The sequence below is a fragment of the Theropithecus gelada genome, chromosome 10 (genome assembly GCF_003255815.1).
Source record: "Theropithecus gelada isolate Dixy chromosome 10, Tgel_1.0, whole genome shotgun sequence".
Lineage (NCBI taxonomy): Eukaryota > Metazoa > Chordata > Mammalia > Primates > Cercopithecidae > Theropithecus > Theropithecus gelada.
Genome location: NC_037678.1, coordinates 86,586,302 through 86,610,124, shown reverse-complemented (window position 1 = coordinate 86,610,124; position 23,823 = coordinate 86,586,302). Strand labels below are relative to the sequence as shown.

Below are 23,823 nucleotides of genomic sequence, written 5' to 3'. Positions count from 1 at the left end.
AGCTGCAGAAATCTTGAGATCACTTGCCACTTCAGTGTGACTTAGGCTATCCTGACTGGCACAGGATGAAACTATATCTCAAACACTTGATTGAGTTTGTAACAAACTTTGAGATGAATTTATTTAATTAGCAATATGTATGCAATTGTTTTGTAAAATGCTTATAGATACACATAAAGCAGAAGCCTAGTATAGCTGCTCCAAATTAGTTCACAGAAATACATGCAATATAATAATCCTTACCTTAGCCCTTTGTTCAGATGGTGCCTAAAATCTACATAATACCAAATATCTCAAATGACTGAATTGTGAAATCAACAGACTTGAGTTGATAAAGTTAGTTAGGGCCACACAGATACCATTTATGTTTCCTCCTTACAAAAACACTAGCTAATTATTTTTCTTTTCTACTGTCTTCTTAATATAACTCCCTCAGCTTGGAGGTGAGGACTTCATACATGGGGCTTATCAACTTCAAACACTAGCAATTCAGAAACATTAATTAACTGTTTGGTAGGTAGTTACATTTTTTAGGTTGTTCCCTGGAACTTTCTCAATTTAAACATTTAAAATAGTAACTTGATTAAGAATCAGTCTCTTAAAATTGAAAAAATAGCAGTTTAGCACTGATTCACTGTTTTTCTTTTCAGCTAGTCACTTGGAAAATAAAGATGAAAAAAAAAAAGAAGATAACACCAGATGAAAGGCGAGAGGGAAATAAATATTAATAAAATATCATTGAGAACAAGGAGATTATGCATAAATACGATTTCCCCAAACCTTTGCAATGAATGAGTATTCTCAGAAGTTGATGCACCTTATACCCAAGTCCTTCATTAAGGAATATAGAGGATGCAATTTGTTTTATGGGCTTTTTGCTGTTGTTGTTTTCTGCCTCCTCATCCTGAAATGCTCAGCAGCGCCAAATGTGCTGCAATTTCATTGAGCAGCATGTTGTAAAACAATACACTCCATGTTTATTCAGTGAGAATTTGCACTGGGGAGCATTTAAGGCTGAGGCTTTCTAACTGAGGAATGAACAAAGACATGGCATTATCATTTATCTAACTTCACCACGTTCCAGCAAATGAAAACATGGCAGCTTTTCAGTGGCAGGGAATCCATTTTGAAGTGAAATATTGCAAGTGGTGAAATAAACAGAACTTTCTATGTTGCATTCAGCCCAGTTTTGATTGTCTGACCCCTACCCCTTTTCTCAGAAACCTAAAATGGTTCCCAATTTCTTTCAAGCTTGGAATGAAAATTCCATTCCCTGCTGGCCCTTGCCTAAATCCTTTCTGTTCTCACAATGCAGACAGCATTCCTACTCACTCAGAAAAAATACATCCCTCTGCTTCGCAATAGTCATCAGGTCTTGATACAAACATGAAGCATTCATAGATTAAACGTTCATTTATTCGTCCCACATTAATTCTACAAACATTTACTGAATACTTGCTACATGTTAGGCAATATACTCAATTATGGATCCAATAATTAGCAGGGCAGACGTTGTCCCTACCCTCATGGAGCTCATGAACTAGGGAGAAAGAAGAAAAATATTCAAATAACCATAGAAATATAAATGTAAAACGTTTTCCCAAGGAAGAGAAGACAGAGCTGAGATCCAAAGGATAAGGGAGGCAGATAACTCAGGTGAAGGGAGAAGGATGGCATATGCAAAGGTCCTGTGGCATATACACAGAAAATCACAACATAAAATGTTGAAATGGTAAACAAGAAGAAAAAGAGTAAAGGTTTATTATTTCACATACATTCTTACATTTTTCTCAATCCTTTGGCTGGTATGTTCACTGTTTTCTGAGAATCTATATCCCATCTTAGGCACTCATGCTAATTAATCATAAACTAAATGGACATAATCCCAATAAAAAATGCCAGCAAAGTCAAAGTGAATGCAACATCTGTGCCCATGGAGCTCATGAAAATCGTGGACCACTGTGGCAGATAGATAAGTAAATCACCACTGGGGGTATAGAAGAATAGTGCCACACAAAAGCTGTGTACAAGAGGCTGTGCAGACGCAGAGGCATCTAAATAATATCTGGGGCAAAAAAACACTAATCAGACACTCATCCTAGCAGAAGTGCACCTTAAGCTGTGTGATGTAGAGCTGGTGAAGGGGATGGAGAGGTGAGGAAGGTAATCTTGGCAGATGGAATAGTCTGTGCTGTCATAAAGGCATGATGATCTTCCTGGACCTTCCAAGTAGCGAAAAATTTGTATTTAAGAGTGGCAGCAGATGAAACACAAGAGGGTGGCCAGGGCCTTAGGTAAAGAAATGCCCTAAAAGTTTCTCCTCTTAAGTAGACAAGTCTAAACAATGTAGTAAGGGTTTAAATACTAACAGCTCAGTACCTATTTTTAAAAGTCATACACATAGGGAAAAATAATACTTTTATTTCACTCTTAAATAACCACAATTATTTGGTAATGGGATGGTGGTCCTGTTGGTGCTGTGCAAACCCTAAAACCTTAGAACCAGGTTGGCCCCTGCCGCCCATGTTTCCTTTTCCACATGGATTGTCATTCTGCATATGCTTTTTAATCACAGCAATAGTCATAAACTCAGCTTGGAAATAATGTGGCATCACAAAAAGGAATGTTGAATGATCTAATTTTGAAAGCGTAGGCTACCTTGAAAGTAATAGTTACCAGGACACCCAACAGATGTGAAATAACTGCATTTTTTTCAAATGTTACAGTATCCTGTCCAACCCCCATGAGATTGCTATGGAGCCCTGGGTGCCTTGGCGTATTGAGAAGCACATCCTAAGGTAATCAGGCTTCATCCTGAAAACTACGGGGAGCCTCTAAGATCTTTAATCAGAGGGAAGGAGTGTATGCTATGGTCAGTTGTGTGTGAATCTTTCTGGCAGGATGTGCAAAAGGTTACAATAACAATTTAAAAACCTTACAGCCTCAAGGAGACCAGTTCCGTGGTTCAGCTGAAAAGTGACAGAATGGTAGCTGGGATGGAGTAGAGAGGACAGTACCACAGAGGCTCTTGGGCTGTCCTCCTGCTCCTGGTCCTTGCAGAGTTCCGCTGCAGACTACTCCCATAGCCACGGATAACCTCCTGAGACTGCCTGAAGGTGATCACTGGCTCAAGGTGCTAGCTATGCAAGAGGGAGACTTCGAACAAGGAGGCGACAGGGGTTGGTAGAAAAATACCTCAGCGTCCTTGTCCTTTGGCGGGGCAATTCTAAAGCAGCTTCCACATGCCTTCTCAGAAGTTCCCCAACTAAACTGTGCTCCAGTTGCCATTAGCAATCACCTAGTTATTAACACACTCTTCATTGGTTTTGCTCCTTCCCTTTCTCACTTCCCTACTCCCTCATAGAGCTTCCTGGGAAAACTGAACTATCCAATAAATTCCTTATAACCAAGTACTTGTCTCATTCTCAGGGTTTGCTTCAGAGAGAACAGAAATTAAGACAAAGGATATGAGAGTTAATGGGGGAGAGGGGGTGTCTACAGGACTGCAAGAGATGACTGACTGGAAGGAGAGGGGCGAGGCAGACAGACCTAGAACAGCTCCTGGATTTCTGACTGCGTGACAAGACTCATGTCAGTGACATTCACAATGGCATTAGCTACAGGAGTCCAAGCAGGTTGCCTTACATACACTGAGACTGAAGGGACGCTGGAGCCTGCAATGGAATTTTCCAGCAGGTAGTTGGATATTCAGTAATGGAGATCAAGACAGAGGTCTTAGCTGAGTTGTGATTTGGGAATCAGGGACATGTAGTCACCGAAGCCCCTATACCACCAGTGTTAGGGTTTGACTGGTACTGGTAAGTGAAGATATATTGCTGTCCGAGAAGAGCAGAGGGTGAACAAAGGAGTCACAGAGGGTTTAAGCCAGAGGTGGCCTCAAAGACAATTGAGAAGAAACGGCCAAGCAGAAAGGAGGAAAGAGCGGAGAGTAGTGTCCTGGAGGCTGAGAGGCAAGCATCCTAAAGGAATGGCCATACGTGTCAAGTACTGCAGTGAGCTCAAGTGAGATAAACACAAAGAGATGCAGGGAGGACCGCTTGAGGATCACACCAGGAAAGTCACAGAGAGCAGCCCTAAAAGAGTTTGGTAGAGACATGCCCTGGTGGCCTAGAGGCAGTGTGGGATGCACTGACCTCAAGTTCTGGCTTTGCCTAGAGTCCTGGGGTAAGCTTACATAGTTCCACATTTAAACAAGAGAGGAACAGCCTGTGAAGTCCCAGGGAGTGGTGCTTGAAGTCCATTCAGTAGCCTGCTGACTTTGCTTAGAATTCCAAACAGATATTGATTAAAAAGAAAAGTCTGGTTGAGTGCGGTGGCTCATGCCTGTAATCCCAACACTTTGGGAAGCCAAGATGGGCAGATCACCTGAGGTCGGGAGTTGGAGAGCAGCCTGGCCAACATGGTGAAACCCCATCTCTACTAAAAATACAAAAATTAGCTGGGCATGGTGGTGCGTATCTGTAATCCCAGCTATTTGGGAGGCTGAGGCACAAGAATCTCTTGAACCTGGGAGATGGAGGTTGCAGTGAGCTGAGATCGTGTCACTGCGTTCCAGCCTGGGTGAGAGAGTGAGACTCAGTCTCAAAAAAAAAAAAATTAAAAATAAAAATTAAAAAAAAGTCTGCCAAAGCTCATCTATTACCAACTGTGCACTGTCTATATGCAGGGTGCTGCAGAGTAATGGAGATGAACTACATAAACCTTCCATCCTTCAGGGTTTCGCAGCCTAGGAAGGCAGTTATTATATAGCCACGATTAACATGTAAAGCAGGAAGTGGCAGGTCCCAATGGAAAGTACGATTTATCTCCATCTCTCTTGTGCCTTCTATTGTTTAAAAAAATCATTTTTTGTGTGTAATTTATATAACTTTTCCATCAAGCTCTTCACAGCAAGCATTCTGAGTGATGATAACCCTCCATGTGACATCCCCCATGACCCAACATAGAGATGACTTTTCATGCAAACTCTTATCAAGTTGCATACACTGAGGCCTATGTGTTTCACCATGCAGTGGCATGGATTCCTGAATACGATTTAGAGTCTAGAGAACTTTCCACTTCTGTTTCATTCCTACAGCAATCCTCTGGAATAAACAGCACAAGGTTTTGTTTTTTTGTTTTTTTGTTTTTTTTTTTTGAGACGGAGTCTCGCTCTGCCGCCCAGGCTGGAGTGCAGTGGCCGGATCTCTGCTCACTGCAAGCTCCGCCTCCCGGGTTCACGCCATTCTCCTGCCTCAGCCTTCCGAGTAGCTGGGACTACAGGCGCCCGCCACCGCGCCCAGCTAGTTTTTTGTATTTTTTAGTAGAGACGGGGTTTCACCATGTTAGCCAGGATGGTCTCGATCTCCTGACCTCGTGATCCGCCCGTCTCGGCCTCCCAAAGTGCTGGGATTACAGGCTTGAGCCACCGCGCCCGGCTACAGCACAAGGTTTTTTTTAAAAAATTTAATTGTAATATAATTCAAATACCGAGTTATGCAATCATCATCACTATTTAATTCCAGATCATTTCCATCACCTCAAAAAAGATACCCCATTAGCAGTCACACCCCATTCCCCGATTCCCATCTCTTATCCCCAGCCTCTGACAACCACAAATCTACTCTCTGTATCTATGGATTTCCTATGCAGATAAATGGAATCAGGCCTTTTGTGACCGGTTTATTTCAGTGAGCATAACATTTTCAAGATTCATCCATGTTGTACCATGTGTCAGTACTTCATTCTTTTTTATTGCTTAGTAATATTCCCTTATATGAATGGGTCACATTTTGTTTATTCGTCAGCTGGTGGACATTTGGATTGTTTCCACTTTGGGGCTATTACTATTAATAATAACACTGCTATGAACATTAGTGTATATGTTTATATGCAGACCTATATTCTCAATTATTTGGGTAAATACCTAGAAATGGAATTGTTTGGTCATAACATAATTCTATGTTTAACTTTTTGAGGAATTGCCAAGCTGTTTTCCACAACTATACCATCTTACACACCCACTGCGTGGTTAAGAGTTTCAAACTTTTAACATCTTCATTAACGCTTGTTATTTCCCATTGATTTGATTAAGGGAAGATCTTGTTTTCCTTGTTTCACTGATAGAAGAAAATAAAAAGATGGGCTTACACAGCAATTAATTAGAAAGGCCAAAACTCAAATATTAGTTTTCAGATTTCTAGCTCAACTTTCTTTCTGTGATACCACAAAGATATTATAAAACCACATCAACATCAGAGTCTTGTAAAGGCATGGATCGCTGGCCCCTAAAAAACTCAGGTTTGGTAACTCAGGGAAAGGAAGTGATGTGGATACACAGTGCACACACAGACACACACACACACACGCATACACTCACATTTACATTCATGTATGAGCACCCGATTCACTATGTTAATGGTTTAATGATACACTCACCAAAATACCAATATACTAACAGAAAGTTTCCAAAGAGATTAAACTTAAATTGTAGTAATAGCTTTGAAACAGATAAGATGATATATTGGCATTAAAGGCACATGTTTCTGTAGTTCTTTAGATTGATTTAGGACATGATTCTAGCCTATGGTTCGTTACATCTGGACGCTTCTACTCATGCCGCTGCATATGAGTTATTTTAGAAAGAGGCACACTATTATCTAAAGCTGAAGTATCCAATTTCTCAAAATGTTTCTTAATTTGTCCCAAAGCACAGTGTCTTTAAATCTGCTCACAACATAGGCTGTTAGAAAAGTGCAAATCTGGATGTTCCTCAACTTATGATAAAACTACATCCCAATAAACCCACGGTAAGCTGAAAATGCATTTAATACACATAACCTATCAAACATCATAGCTTAGCCTAGTCTATCTTAAATGTGCTCAGAACACTTACATTAGCCAACCGTTGAGCAAAATCATTCAACACAAAGTCTAGCTTATAATTTAGTGTGAAATACATCATGTAATTTATTGAATACTGTACTGAGAGTGAAAAACAGAATGGTTGCACGGATACTTGAAGTACAGTTTTCCACTGAATGCATATAACTTTCTCACCACCATAAAACTGAAAAATCATAAGTAAGGGACTGTCTCTGTTTGAAACTTGAGGGGCATCATTGAATTATTATTTAAGCCAAATTTGTCAAAATTGTAAATGTTGCCACACAGTTATTTGAATACAATAATAGATTTGCCAGTGCCTTGCCTCATAATTAGCTCCTGAGATTTTTTTCTAATAGAAATACTATAAATATATTTTGAGTGCCTTAACAGCATCCCCCTCACTTGTCATAGAAAATAAGTAAATATATTTTCTCATTTCAAGCAATAGAAAGGTATTTCTGCAATATGTCATCATCCTTATGTTGAACCAAGATTTGTAATTTGAAAGAAATCAACCATTAATCTGAAAAGAAGACAGTTGAGATTGAATTTTGAGAAAGGATTCTCCTTCCATTTAAATGAAAGCAGTTAAATGTGTAAAATAAATGAAGGCATGAAATAAATGTGGAATTATCCATTTCAAATGCTAATTCTCCATGTCTCATTTTAACACTATCATGGTGAATAGTTACAACAAATCTCTGAATTATTTACGGCAAGTCTATGATGTTATATTTTGGTGATAATGCCACAGGTATATAATTTTATGGAGAGTTCTGCTGATCTTGAATTTGAAATAACTCTCATGAGTAATAACTTACAGTAACAAACGTATGCAAGTAAACCAGTAGGCTAATTAAAAATATTGGCAAATGTGTGCCTAATTTGTATCATTTGCCTGATCCATTACATTTTAGGTAATGCAGACAGAAATGTTTGCAGAGTGTGCCTTTACCTCTGTTTAAAACAAGGAAGTTTTTAATTATCCATAATTTAAAACAATGTTACACTAGGGTTGAGTTAGGTAAAATTCCTAATATCAGAAGAAAATCAGATCCTGAGATCTTTTAGCAGAGAAAAGCTATAGGAACTCCTTTCTTTAGGAATACTGTGCCTTTTTGCCAAACCATAACTTCTGGAATGATGCACTTGTAGTAGTGAGAGGAAAAGGAAGTGTCTGCCTATTCAACCATAAAAAACAGCAATGTGGGGTGCAGTGGGGCCTCAAACCAACTGGCACTCCCCGCCTCACAGTCTTCCATGTCTCCAGACCCAAAGTAGGCAGCTGACAGCCTACCCCTGGTATCCCTGCTGTCCAGGTACAAAAACCATCACTTATGCATGAAATTAGTAGATTCTGTTTTGGTGTTGCTATTCGACGAGTAATAATATGATCACCTTACTAGGCTAGTGTGCTTTTTCTCTAACGTTTATAGCACTGACAAGATTTCTTAAGTCTCATTAACCAGCAAAATAGTATATCAAGCCCTGATTTTTAGCATTTGTTGGTTTCTGCCATGTAAATAGTCTCAACATGGAAAATTTTATACTGCCTATATGATGTCACGGAACATGGAATTGGAAAGGATGCAAAGAAATGCACCATTATATAGTATTTCCATCATGTAACTATAATAGACATAAATAAACCAAAGAGCATAGGTAATAGTAAAATGTAGTAATTAGGAATTGCTGTGTATTGAGTACTTATTATCTTTGTGTTTAATATAACATTAAATTGTAAGTTTATAAAATTTAATTTTTAATAAAGCCTGTGTTTTAATAATCAGCTCACAAATTCTTGACATTTAACAATCAGTTCTCATAAACCAGGACAAGCTGGCCCCACTGCATATTTATTTAAGATCTGCATATATTGACCTGTGTGTGTGTACATGCATGTGTTATTCCTGCAAATGAGCCAGATAACCAAGAAAAATGAGGACTTTCCTGCGATTCTATTATGTGCATGTAGATCAAAATGAGTCTTCTCTGACCAGTAAATACTGAATTCTCAGTCTACTACCCTTTTCATCTGCTTTAAGCAATGTGTTTTGCCTCAATTCTTATTTTCCTAGAGCCATTAAATTTTAAACCATATCCAAGAGAGAATACAGAACTGTCAAATACATTGGACATTGGAGCAGGATCATGCTCAGTTTAAGAATCCCAGTTTGTGCTGTGATGCACCAGCCAGGCTCTGCGCAGTACAGTGCCCTAGCTTCAAGGAATGTTGCCAGCAGACAGCCCTCAGCTGTTAGCCCTCTCCAGAAATTACCCTTGACTGAGAGGAGCTACTTATTCCAAGATCACACTCCTTCCTGGGTGCAGCCTCCATCAATAACTGGTTGTTTGAGAATGTACAGGTCTAGACTCCTCACACCAACTTGGAACCATTTTGAAACAATCATCTCAGCTTTAGAGCTCCCAATCGGGTCACCAAATGCTCCATAAACACTGCATCATCACGTAACTTCTCCCTCTACCCAATTCTGCTTCCTTCTTCCCTTCTGCATATATTGATTGCAAAAGCATTCCCATATTAGCTTCCTGCACATTAACCTCCATCCCAGAGTGGTTCCTGAGAAAGACAACCTGAAAACTTGGCAAAGTAGCTGTGAAATAATAAAACCTGTAAGCAAATATTTTTAATTTGAAAACCAAAATGCATGTGCTGTGAATTTCTAAATTTTACATTTTTAATAATGTACTACTAGATCCTGTTTCTTGGCTATTTATTAGATACCACAAATATGAGCTAAATAAATGTTTTCTTACGATAGCTTAAGAAGTTATTAAATCTACTTCCAAACATTTAAAGAATACAAATGCTTCACAAACTCTCTCAAAAAATAGAAGAAGAGATAACACTTCTCAAGTTACTCTATAATACCAATACAAAGGCATCACAATAAAGGCAAATTGAAGACCAATATCTCTTATGAATATAGATGTGAAAATTCTCAAATACTTATTATATAAAAAGTAATCCAACAGCATATAAAAATGATTATGAATTACATGACACAACTAAATGGGATTTATCACAGGAATGTATGAATTGTTTAACACTTGAAAAACAATTAATGTATCATGCCATAACAATATGAGAAGAATAAACCTAGCTTTTCATTTTCTTTTATGATCTTGACAGTTTTGAAGAGTATTAATTACCTATTTTGTTGAATGTCCCTCTTTGGAGGTCTGCCTATAGTTTCTCATGATTAGACTATGGTTATGATTGGACTATGGCTATGGCAAGAATACCATAGCAGTGATGTAGTGTCCTTCTTAATCCATTATACCAAGAGGTTCATAATGTTGACATATCTCATTACTGATTATCTTAATCTTGATCACTTGATTATGGTGGTATCTGCTGGGTTTCTCCACTATAAAGTTAGTATCTGTTCTTTCATATTTAATACATGTCTTAGAGAATCTAATTGCATTTTATTGATGGAAAAAAAAAATAAAGCCTGAACCTAATGGAGAATTGGTTCTATTCTGAGCAACAGAACATGTCACCCATTCCTTATTCATGCTTCTGACCACATTTTCTACAAGTCCCTGTTTCCCTAGGGTAGCCAAATAGCCCAAGGAATTTAAAGTATTTAGCATGGATTTGAGCTATTCCTTTTTTTATTTTAGAGAAAAACGCCCTAAATACCTATTTATTTATTTCTTTTATTTATTTATTTATTTATTTTTACATAGAAAAACATCAAATGCTTGAGAAGCTGTTTCTGGCTTTTCATTGTTTTAAAGACTTTATGTAGTGGTATGTTTCACTTGTTCTGCAAGACAGCTTCCTGACTGATTCATCATACTGCCCAATAAAACGTGATCTTCAGCAAGAGCTGCTGTGTGTTCCTTACAGCCCTGGTTACATAGTCATCTGTTTTTACGAGTGTAAGTTAACTGAGGGTTGTATTATTCCTATTTCATAGAATTGCCACTTGCTGGATCTCTACTCAGTTCTATCACCTTCTTAGCTTTTTAAAGATTCAGAAATCACAAAAATAAGAAAAAAAAATGCAATAGTAATGAGATAATTGCCCAAGAATGTAATAATAATGAATGTCACAGCATCTAGAAATGATGTGAAACCATCTAATAACAATAGTAAAAATTACTACCAGTAGAATGTAAGCTCCACAAGGGCAGATATACCCCAAGTACTTTGATTAGTGATTGAAACATAATAGTTACTTAAAACATATCTGTCAGGTAAATTATTTTTAATAAGCTATGTAATCTACTGAGCACTTTACAAATATTGTTTCTTTATAGCCTCACAATAATCCTACGAAGTATATACTGTTACAATTTATCATTCTCTTTTGTATATTTAAACATTTAAGTTTGCTTTGTTATGGAAAATTTCAAACATACACAAGCAGAGAGAATAGTATAATGAATGCCTGCATACTCACTGCATTAATCAGCTCTGGATGCCATACAAAATATCATAGGCCAGGAAGCTTAAACAACAGGAATTTATTACTTCTCACAGTTCCGGAGGTTGGAAAGTACAAGAACAAGGTTCTGGACGATTATGTTCCCCTGTGAGGGCTCTCTTCCTGTCTTTCAGAAGGCTGTCTTCTAGCTGTATCCTTGAGAAGCCAAGAGTGAGGGGAAGCAAGGCCTCCAGTGTCTCTTCATATCACAGCAGTAATTCCATCTTCAGGGCCTCATCCTTATCAACTCACCTCCCAAAGGCCCCATCTCTATATACCATCACACTGGGGGTTGGAGATTTAATGTATGAATTTTGATGGGACACAAATCAGTCCATACATAAAACCTACCCATCACCCAGTTAAAATGATAAGTTACTGATATGTTATCTCATTTTCCTTTTTCTTCTTCTTTTCCTTTTTAGACTGGGTATCTGGGTCTCACTCTGTCACTGAGATTGTAGTGCAGTGGTGCGATGATAACTAACTCCTGGGCTCAAACGATCCTTCTGTCTCAGCCTCTTGAGTAGCTGGGACTCTAGGCGTGCACCACCACACCCAGCTGTCATCCCATTTTATATAAACAGTGTAAGGTACTTGCTGCATTATTTGAGAATATTCAATTCTTCTATAGAAGAAAATAAAAACAAATGGGATATATAACTCCTGTTAAGTGTTGATAATAACTAAGCAACCAGATTTTGAGATACAGACAGGATTCATAGAATTGTGTTAAATGCAGTACTAAGTTAGTAACCTCTAAGACATGCTGTATGATAAAAAGGATGGAACAAACAAGATTGTTATTTTAAAATGGAAAAGAATGGTAAGAACAGGTCAGAAGCATGAATCATGTCACCTCTAGAGGGACAGCAATGTTATCCTCAAATTATCCTCCCATTGGTGATACTCATTATAGTCTCATTTGGCTTTACATCTCTGACATGGCGCAGAAATGGCGGTAAAACCCCCTGCTGTTCACCAATGAACTGATGAGATACTAGCCAGGAGCACTAGCCCCTGTGTCTTTCTGATAGAGCAAGTATGTGTAGTGGGCCCCGGGCACTCACCATCTGCCATGCTCCTTTGTTCAAACCTCAACTATGGTCCTCATAACCACACCACCATTGAGAGGGTAGAGATGGTAAAGAGACAGAGCATTCAAACACAGCATAACCAGAAAATGAGGTTCTTCCACACATTTGTCACCTAGTCTAAGTGTGTTAACCTATTCCTCTCTTTCTCCTGGCTTCTTTTTCCTTGAGTCAATGTGAGTCATGCCTCTTAATCTTGTCTATAAGCTTTTCTGTTGTGCATCCTCTGGGATAGTTTACCTGCTGGTATACTTGGAGCAGGGAAATTTTCAGAACATGGGCTCAGAAGAGATGGAGAGACTGCACTAAAGTTACTCATATGGACTAAAATCTAGGTGTTTAATATATGGCTGAACTTAATTCATAATTACAAATTCAAACTATAACACTTTGAAAAGACATCCAGGAAAGCAAATATTTCACTTTGCACATTTTTGAAGGGTATGTGTTTTTGTGTGTATAAAACAAACAAACAAACAAAAATAGCTAAAGTGCAGCTTGAACGCAATCTGTGACACGTTTCCCATTAAAAAAATCCTCTTTGCAACTCCATTGAATTGTACATAAACAAGTCAAGAAAGCTTTCTTTCCACTGACAGATTTATTTTTATTTTAAAATTTTTATTGGTTTTATTTGTTCTTTCTCCTTTGGTCTCTGAGTTCAATAGCTTAAGAATAGCTTAGATTCCATACATTGCAATTGCTCTCAAAAAAAAAAAAAAAAAAAAAAAAAAAACAAAAAAAACACAAAAAAACCCAAAATCTGAACATTTGCAAGAAAAAATGTTCAGTTTAAAGCCATTGCCTTTGCTCTATACTATTAACCCTCTAGATATATGCCAAAATTGCCCAATTGTTCAAACCTAATATCAGGCTTGGGACTCTGTGGTCCGTGTCTTGAATTGACTATTTCCTCATGATACAGTGATCTAATAACTGCTGCTCAGGTCAGGGAAAAATAAAGCACTCAAGATGAAAGCTTGCATTGCAAATCTGTTTACTGTTTCTATACAAATTTCACTGTAATATACTCTCCTTGACAGTGTGCTAGGCCAGTATTTCCTCTGGAAGACACTGTTGTAGAAACCCATAATGATTTTCCTGAGAATGTTCCCTAGCTTGATAAAAGAACAGAAAATAATTATGTTGACAAATCCAGCCAAATTGAGATGTTTTATACTTTCATTTTAAATGTAGTTTTCTTGGTCTTGCTAGTCTTGCTATCTGCAGAATATACAAGGGACTAAAAATAATTCTTTCAAATTGTAGATGAGATGAAGCAAAAAGTTTCAGACACTCTTACAAAAAGAATTGATCACGGTCCTAAAGTAAGATTTTTGAAGGAAATACATGACAATATATTTCCCAAATCATTGAAAGAACACATAATTTGAAAGAAACTTTATATTAGAATAAAATCAAAGGTAAACTCCTACTTAAATTGCTCACCTCTAATATGTGTCTTCTGATTGATGGAAAATTTTACATGCATCCAACCTTGGGTGGCCAATTCTTCCATAATTTGCATGATGAATCAAAGTTTAGGATTATGAGATCTTGAAAAAACTTTAACTAAGGTAACACAATATGTGATATCGTTTTTCTACTAGCTAAGCATTACATTCACTTTCATAAGTCCATGCATTCTATAGGACATAAGGCCAGTTACATCAATTACCATTTTTATGACATTTATATCACACTATGCTTAAAGAAGCAGAGAATTTGGATGCCTTATTTTAAGAATAAAAATCTTTGAGCAATCTATGTTTAGCATATTGAATGCAGCTTTGCTCTATTAGAAACTCTGTTTAACTTAAACCAATGCTCTCAATTCTATCAGATTCATCAAACCCTCTTTATAACAAATATTTTGTAAAGTATCCTTGCTATGCAGAAATGACATTTATCAATATTAACACTCATCTGCACACATGAAACAGGCATCAGTGCCCCGCCCATATCTGCCCAGTTCTCATCATTCTAGCCCATGCCCATCCACAGCATCTTCTAGCAAATACCCTTGCTGTCACTCTCTGCCTGAGGTTTTTCCCTCTGCCTGCCCAAGGAGGCAGATAAGAAATGCTTGGAAGTTAATGACCCAGGAGCAGCCCTCAGCCAGCTGATGAAGGGGGAAGATAAAAAAAAAAAATAGTCCAGCTTTTCTTCTCCCTCAGATGGGACCACTTCTAGGCATGTTCTACATGGTTGCTGAGAGCTCCCCAGCAAGACAGAGCCCCACTTGTCCACAGTGCCAACTTATAACACTCCCACTCCTCCTGGCTGCTTTTTCTTCCCTTCGTCACATCCCCACTCCTCTGCACTGTTCCCTGTCATCGCCTCCTATAGAAAGCACGTGCACACGACACCTTGGCTCAGGGTCTGTTCCCAAGGGAAGCCAAATGAAAACACAGCGATTTTTTAAAAAAATCAATAGAGTGCCATAAGTGTGATATGAAAATGATTTAAAATGAAAGTATTTATAGTAAAATTCTATTTTCAACATGTAAAGACAAGGGCATGACTACACTAGAACACGCAATGAAGAAGGAAGATGTTTGCTTCACTACATAGAATCATTACGAAAAAAATCTTCCTAAACGTGGACTCAGACAGGTGTGAAAAACTCTCCTGCTGCCAGGGCGTGGCCACCTGTAGCATAATTTTCTCAGGCACTCTTGGCAAAGTTCTAAGCAAACTAAGTACAAGCACCTCTTAATTTTCATGATAGTCCAGTGTACAGCGAAAAAGAGAGAGGGAGAGAGAGGCTTTGCTTTGATGTATCTTGTTGTTTGTAAACAGGGTTTCACTTATATGACTGTCTGGCAAAACGTTAAAACATTGTGTGGGAGGAGGCGCAGTTTTACTATGTGGGCTTGGCCGGACCACATGTCACAATATCCCTGTCCCTGCCCACAAAATGCTTGTGGCACTCCGTAGTGGTTGTAATTGCCCAAAACTACCCTCACAAAATGGTCCCTAGAGGGCAGTACTACACTCACTGAGAACCACTGGCTTAGACCAAAAAAAAAAAAAAAAAAAAGGCACATAATAATGGAGCAAAGAACAAAGGAACTGCAGAGTGGTTTAGGCCACTAGATTTAGACTACCTCAGTTTAAATCCCACCTCAACTTTTTGTTCAAGGTAAGACCTTAACTCACTTGAGCTAAGACCAATAGTGTTACAGGTCCAACCTACAGACCGTAGGTTTGTGTAACAGCCCACAGAATGCATGGAGTTACAGTCATCAACATAATGCTTAGCTAGTGGAGAAACAGAATCGCAATATGCATCACCTTGGTTTTGGTTCATATCCTTGGATGAGGAATTGAGCCATAGGGAAGGCAGTTTCCTTCTGGTGCCTATTCCTCATCTGTAAGATGGAAGAAACTACATTTTCTAACTCAGGATTGTTTTGAGAATTAATGACTAAAACACAGTGCCTGACGCCAAGTGGGAGTTCAGAAACATTTGCTATTCTTATTACTGTATTTCATGGCTCAATGATTGTTCTCATTCACCCTCTAACTCAAATCATCTCTCTGGTGTGGCCATCAGAAGACACAAATTGTACAGGATCTGTCAATGTGGGTTTGGTTGTATAACTATCTGTTTCCAAGGCACAACCTGTGAATTTACTATCATTCCATGCCCGCCCTCCTCCTCACCTCTGCTACCTGTCCTGTCACTTGTCACTCCCAATAACAATAACCTGTGTACTTCTGTGCCCAATAAGGAGATCTTATGAAAGGTGAATGTAGGGGGAAAGGAGAAAGAAAAAATCTTGAGTTAGCTTTTTCCCACACTGGCTAAATCAAAGTAACAGTGGCAGCAGTTAGAGAATTTGAAAAATAAATGAGATGATGTATAGAAATGTACTGCTGTAAACTGTAGAGTGCTGTACAAATGCAAAAGTGCCTTTGTTCTTGTTACTTTTTAATAGTATTGTTAGTCACACAGCTGTTGGAAACCCAATCAGGGAAGACATAGAGACTTGGTATTACCCTTTATAAATGAGAAAATGAGACAGGTGAGAACCAAGACTACATATTGCCTAAAAGGAAACTGGAAAAGATCAAATTGACAGCCCTGTAGACGAGGGTTCTTGGAGATGAAGAGCTGTCTGGGAAATGGTGACATCAAGTTAGGCGGAGGAGCAGAGGTACCAAATGAAAGGGTCAGCTTTTTAAGGCTGCAGACGTGTTCTTGAATAGAGAACTGCATTGATTGATGTGGCCTGTAATGGAAACTCAGATAATGAAACAAAACCAACATTTAAGAATTTCAGGCTAAGAACTCATTGCCATGGCAACCCTCTCAGAAGGGAACTTGTATAAGAAAATAAGATTCACTTGGTTACGCCTTAAAATGAAAACCTATACTACAGTGAAACAACTAAATTCAGAATTCCAAACTGCTTGATTGCCGCAATGCCTAGAGGTAGCACTGAACTTGTAGGCCCATCATCTTTCCCATTGGAAGCTATTGCTTCTCAAGATCTATGACTCATGGAGGGAACATTAGTTAGCTCTGAGGGATCCCTATTGAAATTGTGTGGTTCTTACCAGCAAAAATTTACAATGTTTTTTCATTCAAAAAATCATCCAGCATGATGCCTGTGGAAACCACAGATAGCACACGCCATTTAAACAAACAAACAAGTTTTAGTTTGCCCATAATCACATAAAATCAACAAATTCCTATGTTAATTATTTATTTTCATGGGAAAATAATTTTTAACCTAAGTAAAATCTGGCTTATATGCAAGATTATGATTTTTTCAAACTAAAACATCTACTTTATTGCATGTTGTCATTCGAAGAATGTCAGACAGGGTGCATTGTATTTCATCAGTGAAAATAGTTTTCTCGAATATCTAATACCATTGACAAATATAAATCTATGCCTTTGAACTGGTTCTAGAAGAAGAAATTGCTGTGATCCCTTTTGTATGGCATGGATTAGTTTTTTTTTAAATGAACATGATGTTAAAAGAAGGGAAATAGAGGTCAAGATAAACACATAAAAATCATTACAAAATAGTTGTATGCTCACAGACAAAAAGAATAAAGACAGCATGATACATGAGAAAATATCTCTGTCATCTTCTCCAACAGTGCATGGTGATAATGGATACAAAATCGGGCATTTTCATTTTCCAGCCCTTGCTCAATAGAAATTTTTCTTTCTTGTCTTCACCCCTACACTCACCCCTGAGGTTTCACCAAGATTTTCACCAATACACACAATTTCTGTTAGTATGTTTTACATATATATAGCCAAGGATATCATGCATATGTGTAGTTTCCTTGTTTCAGGACACACTGTTGTTCTAGAAATCAACATAATTCAGAGGGTTGATTTCACCAATCTGACTATGCATTCCTCAGGTCACATGCATTAGACTTCTGGGATTCAACCTGGGTCTTTTTCTTTTCTGACATGTATAATATCTTTGTCTTTCCCAAGGTTTTACAGAGAAAATCTGTAGGCTCCCTGATCTCCTTTTAAACTTTACTTTTATTCACACTCCAATTTCCAGTTTAGACTGCTAATTATCCTCTTCGTGGTGCCTTAAATTTTGCCTATCTTGCCATCAACAATCTCAAGGTTGTCAAAATATATATATATAAAAATTAATTTGCATTTTTTGGGTCCAAGGGTAACTCATGGTTAAAGAAAAGTAACTGACTTTAACATTTGGAGTCAATAAGGAATAATATTTGGAAGAAATAAGAAACTTGCACAGACTAGGTCTAGGAGGCGTGAAAGACTGGTCATATTTTTTCAATGGAAACTATTTATGGTAAGATTAGAAGGAGAATCAGGATTAAAATCTTACATTTAAATATTTCCTGATATTAAGCCCTAAATAATCATTCATAAAAGAGAAATGCCATTGTAAAATGAGCCATTAGATTTGTTGATTAATTTATTTTTTTCTTTTACCACCTAAAGCTAATGTGGATAGGTATGAAAAAACAGCTGTCACAAAGAATGTATGGAGGAGAGAAATGTAATGAATTTTTTCCCTAAGTTAATAAAATATGTAGTATTTTTTCATAGTAAAAATTTTTATCCACAACACATCTGACACCCAAATCAGTATCTTATTTCTAGATAATTATGTATGACTATAACATTTCCCTCTCCACTATTCAAAAATGATCTCCTCTTAGCAAAACTGAGAGGTAGGTGAAATTTAATTATACCCTACTCTTCTTCTGTTTTTCTCCATCTCCTTTCAGACCTTTCTCCAATTCTCCTCCCCTAAGGCTAAGGTGCTCAGTACTTTTATCATACTCTATCCTGTCAACATGAAAAGTAATTTGATAAATTTCTTCATATTAAAGTATTAGAAAATTAATTATCTACTAATCTCATGAGTATCTGCATTTTAAAGGAAAATTGCAGAGAAAGAACAATGCCTTAACATCCTAAATTACTCATGAATTATGGAATTTCATGCATCTCTGGGAAGATATTTAAAAGTGATGAGAGAACTACAGAATATTCTCAAATCAAACAGTGGACATGATGATCTTGTCCATTTATTTGTCTAGGTGGTCATAAGGTGGAGGCATATTTTGTTAGGAAACAACCATTAGATTTTCTCTATGTCATAGAAGATACCTGATAATGTTGGGGTACACAGTAGGTCTTACATTTATTAAATAAATTATCATATTATTTGTCTTACATTCATTAAAAACATTTGAAGAATCTATTCTTTTGGTAAAATAAGAATAAGAATACATATGTTGGACCCTGTGCTGTGACCCTAAAGCCTTTGGTTTAACCTTAGCAGAAAAGTGGTGCCTATCAAATATTTAATTTATTTCTGGATATTTCCCTGTTGTTTAAAAACATCAAGAAATTACATAGTAAATGTCTAGCGTTCTGGTGTTCAGAATAGATATCAAAGAAATAAGTGATATTTCCTTAAATTGCCAAATCACAAGGTGTGAAAATGTCTTACATTTGAAGTAACATTGTCAAATACTTTTGAAAGAATTCCATTCTTCCAGCTATCTTATACTCATTATCCCGACTGATCCCTGTAACAACAGCCTCATGAGATGGACAGGTCTGCAATAACAGTAGTAATTTACTGATTCTTTATATGTGGAAACCGAGGCTACAAAATGTTGACATTACTTGTCCACAGTCACACAGTAATAAGTGGCAAAGCAAACACTAAGCCACTCTGATAAAAGGATTTATGAGAAATTCTTTTTGACAGGTATATAAATGAGTTCAAGTTAAGTTTGTTTTGCATCCTAATAACCAGGCTTTTTATAGCAACCATTTCTACCATCTTTTGTGATAAGTTGACAAAATACAAGCCTATACTATAAAACATGTATCCAGTCATAATCATGTTTCTGAAAGTTTTCTATTTCTCTCTACATAATCAGAATGTGATGACATTGGCATTATTATTTATTTAATGGTGATCAAGAACATGACATACCATATAAAGAAGAAAACCCCATCTACTCCAAAAAAAGGAAGGAAGGAAGGAAGGAAGGGAAGGAGGGAGAAAGAAAAGAAAAATACTTTTCTTTTTTATGGGTAAAAGAGACATGACATTTGATGGCAACTGTAGTCTACCATGCAAGAACTTGATGATCAATTTCGTTGGACATTTCATCCCACATTTTGTGTATTTTCTATCTCCATTTTTATTTATTAATACTGGGTTGAATTCAGCTCAGCCTCACCTGCTAATTTCATTCAAATAATATGTAATTGATCCTTCAAAATAATCATCAAAGATGTTAAGGTAGATCTAATTCCTATCAAAGAATGACTAGAGTATTGCAAGAGTATTACTTCAGCCTATCTGCATGCCATTTGTTAAAAAGTTAACTTAGTCCATAATTCTTCCATTCCTTATCTAATGGTAGCAAGTAGAGTAACATGATTGTTTTGAGATAATTATAGAGATTCCTGTCTCTATTAAAAGGTTGAGTGTTATTTTTATACTGTTTCTAGCAAAATTCTTCCTTCTTACTTTTTCTTGGCTTTTAAAAACAAATCATTAGAGATGCCAGTGATATCCAGAGACAGCAAATTCTCTCAGGTCTCAAAATCCATATTTCCCAAGTTGGAAACTTGTCTACACATCCATTTTCCAAGCACTTCAGCCTTTTGCTTTTTTAAATCAATAAGCCATATTGACAAAATTTTAATTATTCCCTAAATGTGCATACCTGTTTTGATTTTTCTTATTTTCCTATAGAGAACAAAATTAACCAACTGGTCTTGTGGTATACTTTGCTCCATTCTCTTTGAACTTCAGCTTTCACCTCTAAGAGAGAATAGGATCTTATGTATTGAGCCATTTGCAAACAAAATTTTAGAAAGTCAAAGAGATAAATAAAATATCCAGCTCTGTTAATAATTATCCAAAGATTAAAAAGGACTATATAATTAGGTCATGAAAAGTTTCCTTATTTCAAGCAGACTCACCAATGTTGCATTGAAAAATGCACTTCATAATTACATTCATGCACAAAAAGTATAGCAACCATCCAGGGTTATCTAAATGTATCTGTTTCTCAATGTTTCTTCATGCAGATCATAAAACCACTACTTCTGTGAACTATCAAGCAATGCTGATCTATTCAGTCTGCTATGAAATCAAGTATTTAACTATTTCTCTGCCCCACAATTTCAGCGAGGCTATAATCTTTGTGGGGGAGGGGGAACAACCAAGGGATTCCAGCCAAATTAACTTATTACTAGATATTTACAGTGTGTTTTTCTATAGTTTCATTTTCTTGGTGTAATTGAGATGTAATAAAGGTAGAACATGTTGCAAAAGAAAAGCAGGTGAGTAAATACCTCCAAATCCAGCTAGAAGAGAATTCCTTTCATCTCAGCCTATTGGTAAGGAAATAGATTAGATCCACATTTTCTGAACTCCCTTTGTCTACTGATAAAATTTAGAAGAGATGTGGTATACCCAGCTACCATCTACAGAATATTAGTCTAATAAGAGTAAAATAAATCTAAAAGAATAACAACATTCAGGTTAAAATACATACACAGAGTAATTTCCTGCAAATAAATCATGTCTGGCGCTAGCATGAGAATGCATGCACACACTCATGCATGTAGATAGAGATTCAACATAGCTCCAGAATGCACAAACATACAACCAATATATATTAAATGCACACTATTATAACAAACTCAGCATTTGCTATTTTCCTTCTTTAAATCTGCTGGCCACTACCCCACTACCTCACTATTTACTTTCTCCAAAGGAAAGTAAGTGGCAAAATGAAGAGGAAAAAGTTGATAAGATAAATCCAGTTCTGGGGTTTTATAGTTTTAAATTCTGAAACACCATGAAAAATGTAGTAAATATTTATAGCACACCAAAGAGGAGAGTCATGATTACCCAACTGGCTACTAAGATCCTTAAACTTAGTTCTCAAAAGTTTAGAAATGGTTTCCTACCTCTTTTTAGACAAGACAGATTTCTAAAGCATAAAGGCTGAAAAAGAGTGAGAAATAAAAACCATAAAATTACTTACAACTGATCGGATGTTATTTTCTTTCACCAGCTTCAGAGATGATTTATAGCAATTTGCAAGGTCTTCCTTGTGGGAACCATTAATATGGCCTCTGGCTATTGGCCCTACAGTATGGATGACATCTGTAAATACAAAAGGAAGGAAAAAGAGGATAAGCAAGGTATTTTTCACTTTTTACATAAATAATACTTTGTTTATTTTAGGTATTTGTGTTAGAGCCTGGACACAAGCAAGCTAAGCAATACATTGGCGATGCAAATATTTCTCTGGTAGAAGATCTTAAGTAGCACAACCTCCTTAAGTAGGCAATTTCCCAGGAAGATTCTAATTGTGAAAAGGAATCCCCAACCAGTGAATTGTTTCATAGTTTTTGGTCAGATTCAAGTGACACAGATTATAGTATAAGATGTACATAGGCCGGGCGCGGTGGCTCAAGCCTGTAATCCCAGCACTTTGGGAGGCCGAGACGGGCGGATCACGAGGTCAGGAGATCGAGACCATCCTGGCTAACACGGTGAAACCCCGTCTCTACTAAAAAAATACAAAAAAAAAAAACTAGCCGGGCGAGGTGGCGGGCGCCTGTAGTCCCAGCTACTCGGGAGGCTGAGGCAGGAGAATGCCATAAACCCGGGAGGCGGAGCTTGCAGTGAGCTGAGATCTGGCCACTGTACTCCAGCCTGGGCGACAGAGCGAGACTCCGTCTCAAAAAAAAAAAAAAAAAAAGATGTACATAATTGGTTCCCTGGAAAAAGACAAATCCTTGGTGGGAAATAAACTGAGGAATAATTGCCTGCAAAAGGAACATCTAGATTGACATGGGAAGGAAGAGCCAGTGCTAGCCTAGCTTACTTGTAAGGCAATTTTCAGGCACTGTACACAATAAAGAAAAGCAAGTTTCTGAAAGAAAAAAAAAAAAAGACGAGAATTTTTAATAATCAGTAATAACCTTAAGAAGAATAACTGCAAAACATTCCTGCCAATTTAGAAAGTGTAACCTACCAATCATCACCTACATAAGGTACGCTAATAGTTCATACCTATTTTAATAGGTTAATAGTTAATTATCTATTTTATTGTATTATTAAAACATTCAAACATGTTAATGCAATCTATACTTTTCAACTCCTATTTATGTTGAAAAACACAAAATTTGATATTTTTATATACACAACAAGCCATTGTGCTATTCTTTCAATCTCTACGCACACATAAACTTTTAACTTCAGGAACGTAGTGAAAGAGGACTGTTCTCATTTTAAGAAACAGTAAAAGAAAAACCTCACATTTTAATCAAATTTACTTGAAAATGCCTTGTAACTCTTGCTTGCCAATCTTATCGGTGAATTGAATTATTAGTCCATTTCATTGATGTAAATCATAACAACTAATCAACTTTGATCACAAAGACAAATTCAATCTAATGTAATTGGAATATTATAATGAAATTATTTGTGTTGACTAATCAGTACCACTCAATTCCAACAAGAATGACAGAAGAATAAAAGTATTCAAAAATAAGAATATGGTATAGTTAAAAAATGCATATGGCATTTGAATATCAGCCAATAAGTCACTATAAGAAAAATCTCGCCGAGCATGGGGGACCACGCCTGTGATCCAAGCACTTTGGGAGGCTGAGGTGGGTGGATCATGACGTCAGGAGATCGAGACCATTCTGGCCAACATAGTAAAATCCCGTCTCTACTAAAAATACAAAAATTAGCCGGGCATGGTGGTACATGCCTGTAATCCCAGCTACTTGGGAGACTGAGGCAGGAGAATCACTTGAACCAGGGAGTCGGAGGTTGCAGTGAGCAGAGATCGCACCACTG

General features: G+C 37.2%; 1 protein-coding gene across 6 annotated transcripts in view; it reads right to left on the bottom strand.

The window, feature by feature from the left end:
- Positions 1-23,823, bottom strand: part of MACROD2 (MACRO domain containing 2) — a 2,143,045-nt gene that overhangs the window by 857,839 nt on the left and 1,261,383 nt on the right. For all 6 annotated transcript variants that reach the window (XM_025399153.1, XM_025399154.1, XM_025399155.1 and 3 more), the window contains one exon: positions 21,992-22,113. In XM_025399153.1, the coding sequence (XP_025254938.1) occupies positions 21,992-22,113 (122 nt within the window). The remainder of the gene's footprint in view (positions 1-21,991; positions 22,114-23,823) is intronic.